The sequence below is a fragment of the Cryptomeria japonica genome, chromosome 11 (assembly GCF_030272615.1).
Source record: "Cryptomeria japonica chromosome 11, Sugi_1.0, whole genome shotgun sequence".
Lineage (NCBI taxonomy): Eukaryota > Viridiplantae > Streptophyta > Pinopsida > Cupressales > Cupressaceae > Cryptomeria > Cryptomeria japonica.
The window spans coordinates 10150522-10166909 of NC_081415.1; the positions used below are offsets into that span (position 1 = coordinate 10150522).

At 42.0% G+C, this 16388-nt stretch overlaps 1 protein-coding gene across 1 annotated transcript in view; it reads right to left on the reverse strand.

Annotated features, from left to right (window-relative positions):
• Positions 1-391: 391 nt before the first annotated feature.
• The window catches only part of LOC131050732 (uncharacterized), a 34749-nt gene continuing 18752 nt past the window's right edge, over positions 392-16388 (reverse strand). Inside the window, exons 5-14 of the mRNA XM_057984985.2 lie at positions 4907-4999; positions 4774-4824; positions 4569-4685; positions 4328-4426; positions 4134-4181; positions 3967-4059; positions 3456-3563; positions 3222-3286; positions 1428-2993; positions 392-1306 (exon numbers count right to left, since the gene is read on the reverse strand). Coding sequence (XP_057840968.2) covers positions 475-1306; positions 1428-2993; positions 3222-3286; positions 3456-3563; positions 3967-4059; positions 4134-4181; positions 4328-4426; positions 4569-4685; positions 4774-4824; positions 4907-4999 — 3072 coding nt within the window. The 3' untranslated portion in view covers positions 392-474. The remainder of the gene's footprint in view (positions 1307-1427; positions 2994-3221; positions 3287-3455; positions 3564-3966; positions 4060-4133; positions 4182-4327; positions 4427-4568; positions 4686-4773; positions 4825-4906; positions 5000-16388) is intronic.

Genomic DNA, 16388 nt, shown 5'->3' on the forward strand with positions numbered 1-16388 from the left:
ACTAATTGAATCTATCTATTTAATCCCTATGTTCAACGCAGTTTTGGGGATGGGAACGGTAGGGACACTGGGGCGTGTTTCCGATATGATGGTAGTTTTGGGCCATTTTGGGGGGGATGACAAGGGACAGCTGTTAAAAAAGTAGGGTATTTTTAAAAATATAGAGAAAATTCAAATATGCATATCATAACAATGGTAAAACATTCATCATAGACATTAATAAATAGCATTAGACTTGAATTGAGATTTCACAAGAGAATTGACAAACATTTTACCAAAATTCAAACGCTTTCAGTCATCATTGTCAATAAACATGTCATAAACATCCATAATAGAGATAAATATTAAACATCCATAAATATGAAATGGCAAACTATAAACAAAAAACATAGAAGTCCATAATCAGCAATCCATAATAATCTAAAGATACAACTAAGAAAATATATGGCTGTCCATAATCAGCACATGGTAGGTCTAAGAGTCTAAATCAAGATTAGAGCTCGAGTCTCTGTCCGAGTCACTATCAATATGAGGGGCTGCCTCAACCAATGGAACCCCAACCAATCCTAAAAGTGTCTCCTCAATTTGCATAGCATCTTCAGGATTGACATCCCAACGTAAGGATGGAGTCTGACGATACTCGAGAGTCTGGAGATCCTGTAAACGCAATGCACTGTGAACAACCACTAACTTCTCTGATCGTCTAGAGGTAAGGTGGTTCCTCTTGACTGATTGGATAAAGCTATATGTGGACCAATTCCTCTCTGCAACAGAGGAACTGGCAACCTGTGAAAGAAGACGAACGGCAAGTACTCTTAGGTCTGGTGCATCCCTACCATGCCATGTCCACCATCCAATAGGATCGACTTGAGCTAATGTAGCTCTATCCGACCTCGCCTCTGGCCTGTCAAAGGTTGGACCACGAAGATTAACAAATGCAAGCCACTGTGTGCGAAGTTTGGTAGAATCATCTTCATTATACATTTTTGCAAGGGCCTTATAGAAGCCATCTTTCACCTCTTCATCACTAGATGGAGGCGCTCTCCCAGGTCTCGGTGCATACCATTTGGGATTGAGAGCATAGGCTGCCATGTGAAGTGGGTTGTTCATAATGTTCCATCGTCGCCTCACAATGGGTCCAAGATGCTCCTCATAAAATCCCAAAGTGGGGTCCCTGCTATGAATAACTTGCTTGATCCGCCCAAGCATGCTATCAAAGGTCTCATAAATCTCTCCAAGGTTAGGAGTGTTAGTATCAGCATATCTAATCACTCGCACGATAGGCTCAATGAAGGAGCAAATATATCTGCAAGTGCAAACAAGTTACAATTTAGAAAATTATATTAATTAATAATCATTAAATTATTAAATGAACATTTTAAAATTAAAAAATTAAATAATAAAATCAGCAATGCCAGTTTTCTTACCTCATTGTGGACCACCAGTTATCATCAAGAATTTTTTGCTTCACACTTCTACCCTCCGATGTGCTTGCCTCGTGCCATCTAATCCACTCTGCATTGACCACCATCGATTGTAGAGCTTCCTGGACCTCAAGCATCCTCTCTAACAAAATAAAGTAGCTGGCATATCTAGTCTCCACGGGCTTGAGGAATTCCTTCCTCAAAAACATCCTAGACAATGCAAGTGAAGTGTGATGGTTGCAAATGAACATTTGCACATCTCTAGCCTCTAACACCATTGTCTTCACCCAATCAATTTTCCCAATGTCCTTCAAGGTATTGTTCAATGCATGCACACAACATGGGGTCCAAAAAATGTGCTTATAAGCACTCTCCACCATCAATCCAGCTAGCTTACACACACGGGTTGAATCAGTCACTACTTGCACAACATTAGAGGTTCCAACCTCTTCTATGGCCTCTCTCAAAATCTGAAATTGGAAGGCTGCATCCTTCCTTTTCCCTGAACAATCTATAGCCCTAAGAAAATAAGAGCCTGTAGTGCTACTGACAATAAGATTGATGAGTGGGTGATGTTTGATATCGGTCCATCCATCCATGATTATAGAGCATCCATCCCTCATCCATGTTTGTCTCATATCCTCCATCAAAACAGTCACCTTGGAGTATTCTTTATCAAGAAGGGTGGTGCGTAGTTTAATTTCTCCAGGTGGAACAAATGAGGGACCAGCATCTATGACATCTTTGAACATTTGTTTAAAATATGATGATCTTGAGACATGGAATGGTATAGCATGAGCATAGAGAAACTTAGCAATAGAGGCTTCAGCCTTATCTCGTGCTTGTATGTTAAGCAAATCAGCAACATTAGTTTCTCTCTTAGTCTTCTTTTCCTTTCCTCTACTAGAAGTGGCACCCTCTCCCCAATGAGAAGCATCATCCATTGACACACTAGGCTGAAAATTAGAATTATTCATTGAAGTCCCTTTACTTAATGCTTCCCCCTCCATATGCAATCTAGTTGCCTCAATTTTCTGAGCTTGAGTTATTTTTTTGCAACCTTTCACCCCTTGACCACCTATCCACAAAAGATGGCAATAGACCCTAGTATAGCTGCCCGTAAATTGTTTGTAGCACAAATGACACTCCCATACTCTACTACCCCCTGAATTTTTTTTCTCATCTTTGTCAAATCTTGTAGCAAATTGTGATAGAGGTTTTTTGGGGTTGAATGGTCCTTTTGCAAAATCTTTGAGGATATGGGAAGGACATTCAAATGGGTTTGCGGTTGAACTTGCTGCCCCTGCCTCATTCACATTTCCTGAAGTTCCCCCAATGGATGCCTCACTTCTAGTTCTAGGACTAGTTGTTTGAGTACCTTGACCTTGACGAGAGTGGCCACTTTTTGGTCCCCAATCTTTGTGCACATGCCCAACAGATGGAAGAAAAGTAATAAAGTTGTCTACGTTTTCTTCATCTCGTTTGAGTTTCTTTTCCTTAACCTTTTCTTGACGATGTGCAATGTACTCATCAAATATCTCTTTACAGAAGCTTTCATCACTAATTGCCCTGAATATTCATATCCAGAATATATTTATAATTAATAATAGTGAAAGGCACATAACAACTTCCTTATATTACTTACAATAGATTAATTCTTGATAGTGGCTCTTTTACATCACTAATTGCCTTGAATATTTATATGCAAAATATATTTATAATTAACAATAGTGAAAGGCACATTACAACTGCTTTTATTACTTACAATAGATTAATTCTTAATAGTAGCTCTTTTACCTGTACTCTTGGGCATCCTCAAGCAAAGGTATGCAATCCTCCCATTTTGAGGAAGCAACAATTTCCTAAAATGAAAAAGCAATATAATTAATCCATCAAGAAGAAGATGGAAATTCAATCATAATAAGAATTTTTAATGTAAAGCAAAATATGAAAATGTACTCCAGATGTAAGAGATGTAAATTAGTAAGAGAATTCATTAAAGGGGTTTTTCCCAAAAGGAAGAATTTAAACCTTCACAGAATGAAGCAAATCCATAAAATCATCTGCCAGCCTTTGCCTCTTTTTTGCTTCTTTCTCTTCCTTTTGCTTTGCTTGTTCAAGCACTTCTTCAAACACAAGCTGCAAGATGCCAATAACCAAAAACTCATATATCCCAAAACAACGTGCATTACTTTCAAGATTTGCATTTCATTGAGTTTAACCTTCAAAAAATTCATTATCTACAAATGAGAACAGAATGTTGTGGATTTGGGATAGTGATTCACTTTGAGTCACTATTTGCCAGTGCAAATCAGCCAAAACATAATACAGCTGGTGCATGAATCTAATCAATTAGAAACCTAAGTCATATGGCACAAAAGGATAAGAATCCATGTTTGTATAATTAGAATTTGATATAAGCATAACAATATGTGACACCGCATAACACCAATGTGACATTGTTCAAATTAAAATCCCAAATACTTCCTGTAAAGATTTCTGTAGCTGAGACCAAAAATCTAGATATGGGACCAGAACAAACCTTAAGACTTGTTTCAGATGCAGCAGCCAAATTGTATACTTCACCAATGGAGGCTTTGAACTTGTCAAGAGTCCATGCTGATGTTACTATGAACTGCAATCATCACATCAAAGGGATTACAATATATTTTACATTCCATGAAAAATCTCAAAGCACAGAAGACACACCTTTCCTGCCTTCAAAGCATCTTTTATGTTTGCTTTGTCCTCCTGATACTGCCAAACATACATCAGATTCAAAGTGAGATTTCATCAAAGGAATGAAACATGCATTGCATTGAGTAACAATCATTACAAACCTAATAGTCAAAGTGCAATTAACTTATGCAATAAAATCATTGAGTAATGTCTAACTTTCATACCTGCTTTTTCATCTCTTCTGCAAAACCTTCAAACAAATCCTTGGGCGGTGAACCATATGTGTTTGAAGCCACAGCTAGATAAGCAGGATGGTTCTTGACCTACAACAAAACAGTTCAACAATCTTATGAAGACGCACATAATCTCAGAATGATCATGAATAAAACTCCACTGGGAGTAATGCTAAAACAAAATATTAAATTCCTATACAAGTATTCAAAACAAAATCCAAACATTTAATACCTTGGCACAGTAATCAAGCCATTGTGTCTTTTCTGTAAGCAGGCCACTTGCTTTATGATCCTCCATTAATCTTCGGAATTCATCCCGATTTTTACGTTCCCTTTGGCGCAAATTTTCCTGCATTTAAAAATATTCGAGTTCTTTCAAATGTGCCATAATAAGACAGTAAAAACTATGGAAGCACAACTACTCTCATTCTAGACACCTTTTGATTCTTTTGTTCATCTTCTTCCTTCTCCAAATCACATATATACTCCTGCCATATCAAAAACCCATATTAATGGCTAAGAGAAAAAACAAAATGGCTAGAAAATGAAGAATATGGAATTCAATGTCACCTGGAAAATCTCCAACCGGTTTTTTATATCAACTCTTGAGCATCTCTCATCATCCTCCAGCCTATCTTGAACTTTCCTCCATTGAGTACTAGCCTAAAAATTAGACATCAAACCATTAATCATTCTAATAAATCTTATAATTTAACAGCACTATATAATTTTTTGAGACAAAATCTAAGGTGCACACCTTTCTGAAATCACAAGACTTCAAAAAGGCTCTATACTAAAAAATATTCCTTTTTAGCTCTTCTTGTGCCTTCTCCTGTTCCTGAATTCCTCACATAACATTATCTTTTATGATAATTGGCACCATACATACATAAAATCCCTTCAGAGAGAAGCCATATCATGATAAAAGAGTAGTCAACAATTGTAATATCATACTGTGGTTCAGTTTCTTTAATTTTGCAGATTACAGACCTTCAACAAAGCAATAGAGTTCTTCTATACTGATAAGTAAACCAAGAGAAAAAAATACAACAAAAAAGATACAAGAAAGTTAGAAACAGCATTCATTAGTAGGAGGAACTAAAATAGCATGTTATTTTGTGAATAGCTGTTGGCGGCCATATTGTATTTTAAATATTTACCCTCTCAGGTGAATAACTTAAAGCATACAAATAAAGCATGTAATGCAGAATAATAATGCCATAGATATCAGATGCAATATAAGAGATGTTATTCCATTCATAATTGTCTTCCGTCACAAGTTACATTCGGAAGTATATAAAGATACCGAGGGGTGCGAGCGCCAACTGTCACACCGCAACTACCACCCCTCGGTTGCCAACTAACCAAGACAATTACAACTTAATTAACTAGTTGTATTTTCATGTACAATATTGCCACCAACATCATCCCCCCCAAAAGAAAAGAAGTCGTCTCTGGGCGACTTAATACAAAATAGAGATGACATTAAACAGAACTGCTGACGCCAGTCGAGCCCGAAACTTATACGCCTGCTGCGTCCTCGCCTGAAAACCCTTTTCTGCTACCATCCGATGCTCAAGTGCGGATTTCACCCTTATGGCTTCCTTTGACAGCATAGTCCTCCTGTGCCTAACCCAAACTTGTCTGCAAAACACGTTGTTCAGTCTCAGCCTCCACCAATTGCTACTCGAATGATACTGTCTCCCTAGCCAATTTGTCCTCGATAGCCACCTGCACTGCCCTCTCGGCATCCAACTCCTGGGTACGCTGAGCTAAGTCTCACGCTAGTACTACCTCCAACTTGGTGGTCAACTCCTCCCGAGCCCTCTGTGCATCCACCAAGGCAACCTCTCGTCCAACCGAGACATACTCCAAGTTCCTCAAACCGTACCATTCCTGCCTGGAAGTGGCCACAACCCTCTGGCACAAAGGCTAGGAGATGCCTCAAATCCTCCATCACACTCCCCAAAGGCTAATAACTGAACTGAATAACTCACTGGTGTCGTATGACTTCATGTTCTTGCAATGCCTTCCCTCAAATTCTGTTTGTTCACAACCTCCAAATCCGTCTCCCTCTACGGCTTATGGCTTCCCCGTCAATGCTTAGCTGCAGGCTTCTTTCTCACAGTACAGAACAACCCAACACTTACCGTGCCTTCTTTGATGCCCTTCGCCCAACTCAAAAAGTGTATTGTAGCTCAAAAATAAACTGGGGGTTTGGGGGCAGTGCCCCCAACGGGGTCTAGGGCAGCGCCCCAGTGGGGTTGAGGGGCAACGCCCCCGCGGGGTCTAGGGCAGCACCCTAGCGAGGTCGAGGGGCAGCGCCCCTGCCGCCAACACCAATTTACAACCCTCAGAACCACACGAAAGTCCATGGCGCGCATCATTTCTGTGAAATTTTAAGATGTCAAAACCCTTCTTCTCCACTCTAATATTTTCAACGTCCTGGCTCCAGATGTCATCAAATAATTTTTCAATCTGGTAGTTGTCGTTTTTAATTTCCACTATAATGTCCCCGATGGCACCCCTGCCATACAACCTCCCGGTACAGTCAACAACAACACTGACACCTCCAATCGTACGGCCACCTTCCCGTGCAGTCAACACCCCTCCATCGTACGGCTATGTGTTTGTTTGTGTGGGGCTGCGTTTATGTTTGCGTTTTATGTCTTCGCGCTCCGCGCCTTTATTCCTTGCGCCAGCGATGGTTTCCACCGCACGGTGGTCCACCGTCGGTGTTGCCACCGCACGGTTGTCCCACCGCCGGTGTTGCCACCGCACGGTGGTGCTATTGTTAGGGTTTCAAGCAGATTCGAAGCAAATATGAACTAACAATTATATGCAGATTTAAATACAAAAGATAAAGAAATAAAATGGGACACAGATAACACGGAGATTTAACGTGGTTCATCCAAAATGGGTTACCTTCACCATACACAGCCATCCAATCTTTCTTATTATCCAGCAAAAAAAGTACATCAACCTTACAATGCCTTAAGCATCCCAGCCGCTTATAACATGCATTTTTAGGGCAACAAACAAAGTCGGCCTTTTTAGGGTTTTATTACAATGTCGGTTTTCATCAACGAAAAACGGCAAAAAAAAATTTCTCGGGGGCTACCGCCCCCGAACCCTTGCCCAAGGCTCAGCCCGGCCCCAGACCCCGGTGAGGATACGTGCTGAGTGTACAGTACTTTGCTGATTAGTCGCCACATTTCAACAATCTTCCACTTGGAGACTAATTAGGCTCCACACCGAACAATCTCCCACTTGGAGACTGATACTACACGACACCACTGTACATGCAAGATCCGCTGGATAAAACACTAGGACTTGACTAGTATAAATTCCACAATTATCAATCAAGAAGACCAACAGAAACCGATGAAGAAATCAGCTTCTCTTGTGGAACTGCCTTCATGAACATATCGGTAGGATTCTCACTTGTGTGAATCTTCTCAAGCCGTAACTGACCCTCCTCCAAAATAGTCCGGATGAAGTGGTACCTGAGCTGAATGTGCTTTGTCCTTGAATGAAAAGCAAAGTTCTTCGCAAGATGAATGGCACTCTGCCTATCAGTATACAATGGGCTATCCTCTTGTGTCTGACCCAATTCCTTCAGAAAACATTGTAACCAAATCATCTCCTTGCTGGCTTCTGTAGCAACAACATACTCAGCTTCAGTGGTTGAAAGTGCAACCATAGATGGCACACTCGCCGAAAACTCGGCGAGTTTTAAAGAAAAACTCGCTTGGGTTAGCATAACAGCAAAAAACGGCCAAAAATACATGCATTTTTTGTTTTTCTATATGGTTTTGGGCTGAGAAGGGGGAAACTCACTTGGAAGGGCCACCCTGAGAGCCCACTATGCCCTCAAGTAATCGCCGAGTTTTTTGGTCTGTCCGTCAGGATTCATATAAATATAAGGAAATGTCACTTATACTTTAAGTTATATTCCATATATACTGTCAGGATGTTTGAGAGTGGTTTCGGACCTCCAGGAGTTATAATGCAAAATCTAGTTTTTGGAGGATTCTTCAATTTTCCAGACTTAGTCAAATTTCAGGATCCTTCGGCGATGCCCCTTGACCCCAACTTTGAGTTGAAAGTTTGAAACTATGAGTATGAATGATGAAATTTCAAATATGATGAAAGTTTGAAAGTAGTTTTAGCTAGAGCTGGGGAGAGGAAGTTGTATTTACTTTTGGTTTTACAAAAACTATTTACTATTTTGCTTCCAGCCATCAGCATTTCTCATGAGGATGCGATTTTGTAGACACTTTGCAATCAAATATATCTAGAATCAGCTTGTTTCTTTTGTGTTATCATTTATTGACTCATTGGATGCATCTTCTCATTAAATTTTACAAAAAAAATACATTTTTTATTAAAATTAAGCGTGTTTTTACGTTGCCGAGTTTTTCCGAGTTTTTCCCGAGTTTTCGCCGAGTTTTTTTCTCAGGGGCTTGGCGAGTCGAGCCGAGCCGAGTCACGAGTAGTTCAACTATGAGTGCAACAACCTTTTGCAGCCTAGAAATCCAACTGACTGCAATTCCCCCTATGGTAAAAACATACTCTGTAGTACTCCTCCGTGAATCAATATCACCCACCAAATCAGAGTCAACAAATCCACTCAGAGTAGCATTAGATCCTTTGAAACATAATGCCTTCGTAGTAGTTCCTTTCAAATACCGAAGAATCCATTTCACAGCATTCCAATGTTCCATACCTGGATTACTCATAAACCTGCTCACAACTCCCACTGCATGTGCAATATCTGGCCTTGTGCATACCATTGCATACATCAGACTGCCAACAGCTGATGAATACAGGATGTTAGACATTTTATTAACCTCTTCCTGTGCCTTTGGGCACATCTCCTTAGTCAATTTGAAATGACTAGCCAAAGGTGAACTAATTGCTTTTGCATCCTGCATGTTAAATCTTTTCAACACCTTCTTTATATACTCACTTTGAGACAAATTCAAGGTTCTATTTTTCCTGTCTTGTGTAATCCTCATACCGAGAATTTGCTTAGCTGCACCCAAATCCTTCATAGCAAATGACCTAGCTAATTTCTGTTTAAGATCATTTATATGTTGCATGTTAGACCCAGCAACAAGCATGTCATCAACATAAAGCAACAGGATAATATAACTGCCATTATCAAATCTCTTAAAATATACACAATGATTAGAATGACATCTATGATAACCGTGTTCAGCCATGAAACTATCAAATTTTAAATACCATTGTCGGGGTGCTTGCTTTAGGCCATACAGGCTTTTCTTCAACCTGCACACCAAGTTCTCCTTACCTTTGACCTCATATCCCTGTGGTTGCAACATGTAAATTTCCTCCTCCAAATCTCCATGGAGAAAAGCTGTTTTGACATCTAATTGTTCAAGATGTAAATCATCTGTAGCCACAAGACTAAGTACAGTTCTAATTGAAGTCATTATTACAACTGGAGAAAATATTTCATCAAAATCTATACCCTTTTTCTGTGCAAAAACTTTTACCACAAGTCTGGCCTTATATCTTTTCTGACCTCCTTCCTCCTCCTTTAGCCGATAAACCCATTTGTTAGGCAAGGCTCGTTTTTCTGCAGGTAAAGGGACTAAGTCCCAAGTCTTATTTTTCATCAAGGAGTCCATCTCCTCTTTCATGCCTAGCTCCCACTGTTGTTTGGCATCTACCTGCATTGCTTCTTCATATTCTTCTGGTTCACCAGAATCCGTTAATAAAATAGAATACAAAGAAGGAGAAAATCTTTCAGGGGGTCTACTTGTCCTCGTAGAACGTCTAACACTTGCAGGAGTTTGTGGGACAATATGTTGTTGCTGAGCATCAGATACCTGTGGCATTTCATTTTCAGGAATCTCATCCAGCACCACATATTCTTGTTTGTCCTGTTCATGCTTCTTTTCCTGCATCTGTTCTTTATACATAACCTTCTCATTGAATATAACATTTCTACTTCTAATTATTTTCTTATTTTCAAAATCTCATAACCGATAGCCATATTCATCTATCCCATATCCAATGAAGGTACATTTCTGAGATTTAGCACCAAGCTTGGTTCTATTTTCTTTATCAACATGGACAAAAGCTTCGCAACCAAAAGTTTTTAGAAAAGAATAATTTACCTTTTTACCAGTCCATGCCTCCTCTGGAATACCACCATCCAAAGGGGTTGAAGGTCCTCTATTTATCAAATAGACAGCAGTATGTACAGCATCTGCCCAAAAATGTAAGGGCAATCCAGCATGCAATCTCATGCTCCTCGCACGTTCCATAATAGTCCTATTCATTCTCTCTGACACACCATTTTCCTGTGGAGTTCCTGGAACTGTCTTCTGCTTTCGAATCCCATTTAAGGAACAGTAATCTTCAAATGCTTTGTTGCAATACCCACCTCCATTATCCGATCTGAGACACTTCAACTTTTTTCCTGTCTCATTCTCAACCAAAGCTTCCCATTTCTTAAAAGTTTCAAAAACATCTGATTTTTGTTTTAGGAAATATACCCATGTTTTTCTGGTTGAGTCATCAATAAAAATAACATAATAACAAGAGCCACCAAGAGATGATACCTGAGCTGGTCCCCATACATCTGAATGTACAAGCTCTAACTTCTCACTCTTCTTCTCTTTCCCAACCTTGAGAAATCTGACTCTGTTTTGTTTACCATAAACACAGTTTTCACATAACTCTAAATCAATCTTCTTTAGTCTTGGCAATAAATTTTTGGAGTGAAGGATTTTCATCCCTTTCTCACTCATGTGCCCAAGCTTATGGTGCCACATTATCGAATCTGTTCTTACAACATTTATTGTTGTTGTCCCTGCAGTAACTTTATCTGTAGCAGCTAAGGTAGAGTAAGTGTTACCAGTACACAGATATAATGTGCCTACCTTCGCACCTTTAGCTACTACTAATGATCCTTTAGTGACCTTCCACATACTATCTGAGAAGGTAACTATGCAACCTTCACTACCTAGTTGCCCCGCAGAAATTAAATTTCTTCTTAAATTAGGAACATGTCTTACCTCCTACAGAAACCAGTCATTACCATTCTGCAACTTGATCTTTATCTTTCCTTTTCCAACAATTTGATAGGGCTCATCATCACCCAAATATACCTGTCCAAAATCACCTTGAACATAATCTAGAAAATATTTTCTATGGGGTGTGGCATGAAATGAAGCCCCAGAATCTATTACCCAGGAATCATTAACATTATCCAAACATAAGATTAAAGCATCTTGTAAAGTATTACTTGCAATATTAGCTTCCTTACTGTCATTTTCATTTTTGTCTCCTTTGTTTTTCCGAGACCAACAGTCTTTCTTTAGATGACTAGGCTTTCCGCAGTACCAGCAATCTTTCTTTCCTCTAGATTGAGAGCGTCCTTTCTTTGACTTCCCTCGTGACTTCTCATTTCCAGGGCCTTTTCCTCTTTCCTTTGATCTTCCTCTGTTCTCCACATTCAAAACACTACCTGATGATGTTGAAGTCTCACCTGTGCTTTTCCTTCGCATTTCCTCGCTTAGGATAACACCAACAATATCATCAAATACCAAATTATTTTTACCAGAGACAGAGTTACTTACAGCCATAACCAAGCTATTCCAGCTTTCTGGCAAAGAACATAAAATCAAGAGAGCCCTAACCTCTTCTGCAAAGGTAATTTCTACCGAAGACAATTGACTGGTAATTGTATTAAATTCATTTAAGTGCTCCGCTACAGATCCTCCCTCACTCATTTTCAAATTAAACAAACGCTTCATAAGAAATACCTTATTCGAAGCCGAGGGTTTCTCATACAACTTAGCCAATGTTGGCATCAAATCTACAGTCGTTTTTGCTTCGGTTATATTGAATGCTACAGACGACGCAAGGCACAATCGAATGGATCCCAGTGCCTTTCTATCTAAAATGTCCCACTCTTCATCTGATATTGTGGTCGGTTTCTTTGCCTTTCCTTCCAATGGCCGCCACAAATCCTTTTGATACAGGTAATCCTCCATCTGCATTTTCCATAACTGATAATTATGGCCGTTAAACTTTTCGACCTTGAATTTGGAATCCTCCATTGCTCCCACTCAAATCTGAAAGTCCTGCCAATTTACAGAAAACCTCGCTCTGATACCAATTGTTAGGGTTTCAAGCAGATTCGAAGCAAATATGAACTAACAATTATATGCAGATTTAAATACAAAAGATAAAGAAATAGAATAGGACATAGATAACACAGAGATTTAACGTGGTTCACCCAGAATGGGTTACGTCCACCATACACAGCCGTCCAATCTTTCTTATTATCCGGCAAAAAAAGTACATCAACCTTACAATGCCTTAAGCATCCCAGCCGCTTATAACATGCGTTTTTAGAGCAACAAACAAAGTCGGCCTTTTTAGGGTTTTATTACAATGTCGGTTTTCATCAACGAAAAATGGCAAAAAAAAATTTCCCGGGGGCTGCCGCCCCCAAACCCCTGTCTGGGGCCCGGCCTGGCCCCGAACCCCGGCAAGGATACGTGCTGAGTGTACAGTACTTTGCTGATCAGTCGCCACATTTCAACAGCTATCGTACAGTGGTTCCACCGTGGCTTTCTTCTATTTTTTTCTTTATTTTTAATTTTGTTTTTTTTCTTCCCAGCCATACGGTCAACTACTGTACAGACCCGTACGGCTGTGCGTTTTTGTTTTTTTTTAATTTCCTAATTTAGTTGTCTAGAGAGTCTTCGGTTTGGGTCCCCTGTCTCTGGGATCGCCCTTCATCCTTCTCGGTTTTTCTCGCCCAAGAGTCTCCCGCGTTGGTCCCGTGCCTCTCAAGTCCCCTGCCCAACCTCTCGAGTCCCCTTCCATCCTCTCGGGTCCCCCTCCGGCCTCTCGGGTGTCCTTCCAGCCTCTCGGGTCCCCTGCACGCTTCGCGTGGTAGGGTTTTAATTTGGATCCATTGGTGGCAAGTCTATTTTCAATGGCCATCCGAAGACCTGTAACCACAAATTCTACAGGGACCACGATCTCCTTCCCGTACATAAGAAGAAGAAGAATAATAAAGATTTTGAAAGTTGCGGCCTTCCACACAGGGTTCCAATCGTTGCTGACACAATTTATCTTGGGATTATCTATGTCACCGAGGTTTGGGGCGTCTCCCTTCCAATATTCTATGTATTCTGGCAGGTACACCTCCTCTGTTACTTGCTCTGGTTCCTCTACTTTGAGCTTGTAGCTCTGGAACATTTCATAATCCTCCATCTGCCAATGGAAGAGCCCGTTCAATGACCTTGTCTCATCCTCGGAGCACTCTCCTAGTTTGAGAATCCCTTCGTCGTTGGGCTCCCTGCAGCCTCGTCCTTCGTTCCTCAGGTTGCCTTCTCCTTCACCCTCTGATTCCGAAGATGATGCCAGTTCCTCACTAACTAACTGTGTCTTGAGGTCTATGATAAACTTCCTTCCTCCATTCTCCGTAGACAGAGTGTTCTTCTTCCAGTTGTGGGTGGCCTTGGCTGCCACCAACCACCCTCTCCCTAAGATCGCATCATACCCTTTTTTCTTTAGTGGGATTACCACGAAGTCCAGTATGAAGGGTTGTGTCCCGATGGTAACTTGTTGGCCCATTAGTGTCCCGATGGGTTTGATTCCATGCTGATCTGCTCCGAGCAGATTAAATGTAGATGGCCACAACGTCGGCTTCCCCAACTTCAGCCAGGTTTCTTCTGGAAGAACATTCACTCTTGATCCACCATCGACGATGGTATCGGTTAGAATGGTGCCAAGGATACCCATCTCGACAATGGTCGGGTTCCTTCCAGTGTTAATTGCCAGCAGCATGGGGTCTATTGCAGACCCCCCAGGAACATTTGTACGGTGGTTGGTATTGGTGCGTGGTTGGGAGAGATTATTCAGCAATGTCGTTCGTAATTGAGGCATCGTCTGGAGGAGGTCGTGTACCTTCACAGGCACCTCCAGTTTTAATTTTAAAATTTGATTTCCGCCCCCGATCCGCTGGAAGTACTCGCCGTACCCTTTGCCTTCGCCCTTTCTCGTATCTCTTTCTCAATTTCTTCCCGTGCTTCTCGTGCCCTTCGCTTCTCCATCTCCAGGTCTGGGCACATTGCGTGTCTGGCTTGGGCGTGGGTTACGGCCAGCATTTCCTCTTCTTTGGTTTCCTCGACATTGAGCAAGTTGACGTCGGACTTCAGGCAGGTGGCGTCTTCGTGGTCTCCCGGCCCGCACCATTTGCACAAATATTGTGTGGCCTCTCCCTTCGGGCAGTCTCGGGCGAAGCACCCCCACTGGCTGCACGCTCTGCATTGTACCATCGGTCGACCTTTAGAGTCGTATTGGATCCGGCTCCTTGTGTTGTTATTGTTGTTTCGTCCTCCCCACCAGTTATCTCGGTAGCCTCCCGAGGTTGCATTGTTGTTCGCTTGTTGGCCCACACCCGCTGGTGCGGACATTGTGGCCTGCTCTGTGAACAGCACCTGGTTCATTTGCGTATTCCGGATTTTCATGTTGTATGGGCACTCTTTGGTGGAGTGTCCCATCACTTGGCAAATCTCGCAAAATGCTTTCTTCGGGCAAGTACCCTTTGTATGCCCCTCCTCTTCGCACTCAGTGCACCATATGTCCCCTTCAGTCCGACCAGTGCTTCTCATTGTTTTGAACTCCCTCCTCATTCGCTCCATGTCTTTCTGGAGTGCTTGCACCCGTTTGCCAACCTCGCTGTCGCTGCTGCTTTCCTGTGAAGAGTCCTCGAAGGAGGAGCTATACTTCTTTTTTTTCTTTGATGTCTTGGTCTCGCTCTCGAGATCCATCGCTCTGTTGTATGCGTCTTCGTACGATGTAGGTGGAACAATTTTCATCTTCTTTCGGAGGGAGTGTTTCAATCCCTCCACGAACCATCGCTTTTTCAACCCATTTGCTGGTTGACTCTCAATTTTTCCCAATAGTTCCTTCAGACGGCGACTATAGGCTCGGACAGTCTCGTTCTTGTTCTGCTTCGTTCCATAGATCTCGGCGACTATTTCGTTGTCATCTCTCAGGAGGCAGAACTCTATCCCAAACTCCTTCAGGTCAGGCCATGTGCCGACTTTGGCCTTGTCCATATCTGAGTACCAGTCTATGGCCACTCCTCTCAAGGTTGTTGGGAATTGTGTTACCCATTCGTCTTGGTCGGTAACACCGTTCGCTGACCATATGGTTTTGCACGTTCGACAATGGCGGACGGGATCTTCCTTCTCGTCGCCATTGAACTTCGGCAGTTTTTGTTTACTCCCCATCGATGGGGGTCGTCTTCCTGGAGGTGGCTGTGGCTATGTCTGGGCCCCTGCGCCGCTCCCTCTGATCCCTCCGGTGCCGGTGGTGTGTCCTGCGTGGGTGATTGGAGGTACAGTGTTTTGCCTGCCGAGTGTGGCACCTACCGTACGGTTATCCTCCCCTTCGTTGTCACCTGCGCCCACTCCTGGCTCCCTTTGGTGATCCTCACTTTGTGGTGTAAGGGATATGTTTCTGAACCGATCCCGAGTCTCTTCGACTAGATCTCTCCTTAACCTTGTTTCCTCCAGAAACTCTTTGTGGCTCCACACCCTACGATGTTCTGGCGACGCGTAGAAATTTTCGTCGGCTTCTGCACCCTCCGTGACACCTCCTTGGTTCCCCTCGGGCCACCCTTCGGCAGGTCGTCCTTCGGCAAGTTGCCTCAACCTCCGTCTACATTCTACTTGCTGCTCCTGAATCAAGGCCCTCTGCGCGGCCTCCCACTCGTCCATTTCTGCTTTTTTATTTCTATCTTTATTTAATATATTGGGCATAAATCACTTCCGTACATAGCAAGCGCACGCCATGTACAAAAAAAAACTTTTATTATTTTTCCTTTCGGCCACAATTTATCTCAACATTGTGTCGGGATTATTACAGGGTTCAATTTCCCCTTCACCTCTTGTCATCACACTTTGTGTCCCACGATGATTGTTCCGTTTGCGTGTTGTCGGCCTCTGGGTTAATCTCATCGACGGGTAGGCCCATCGTGTCCATGCAC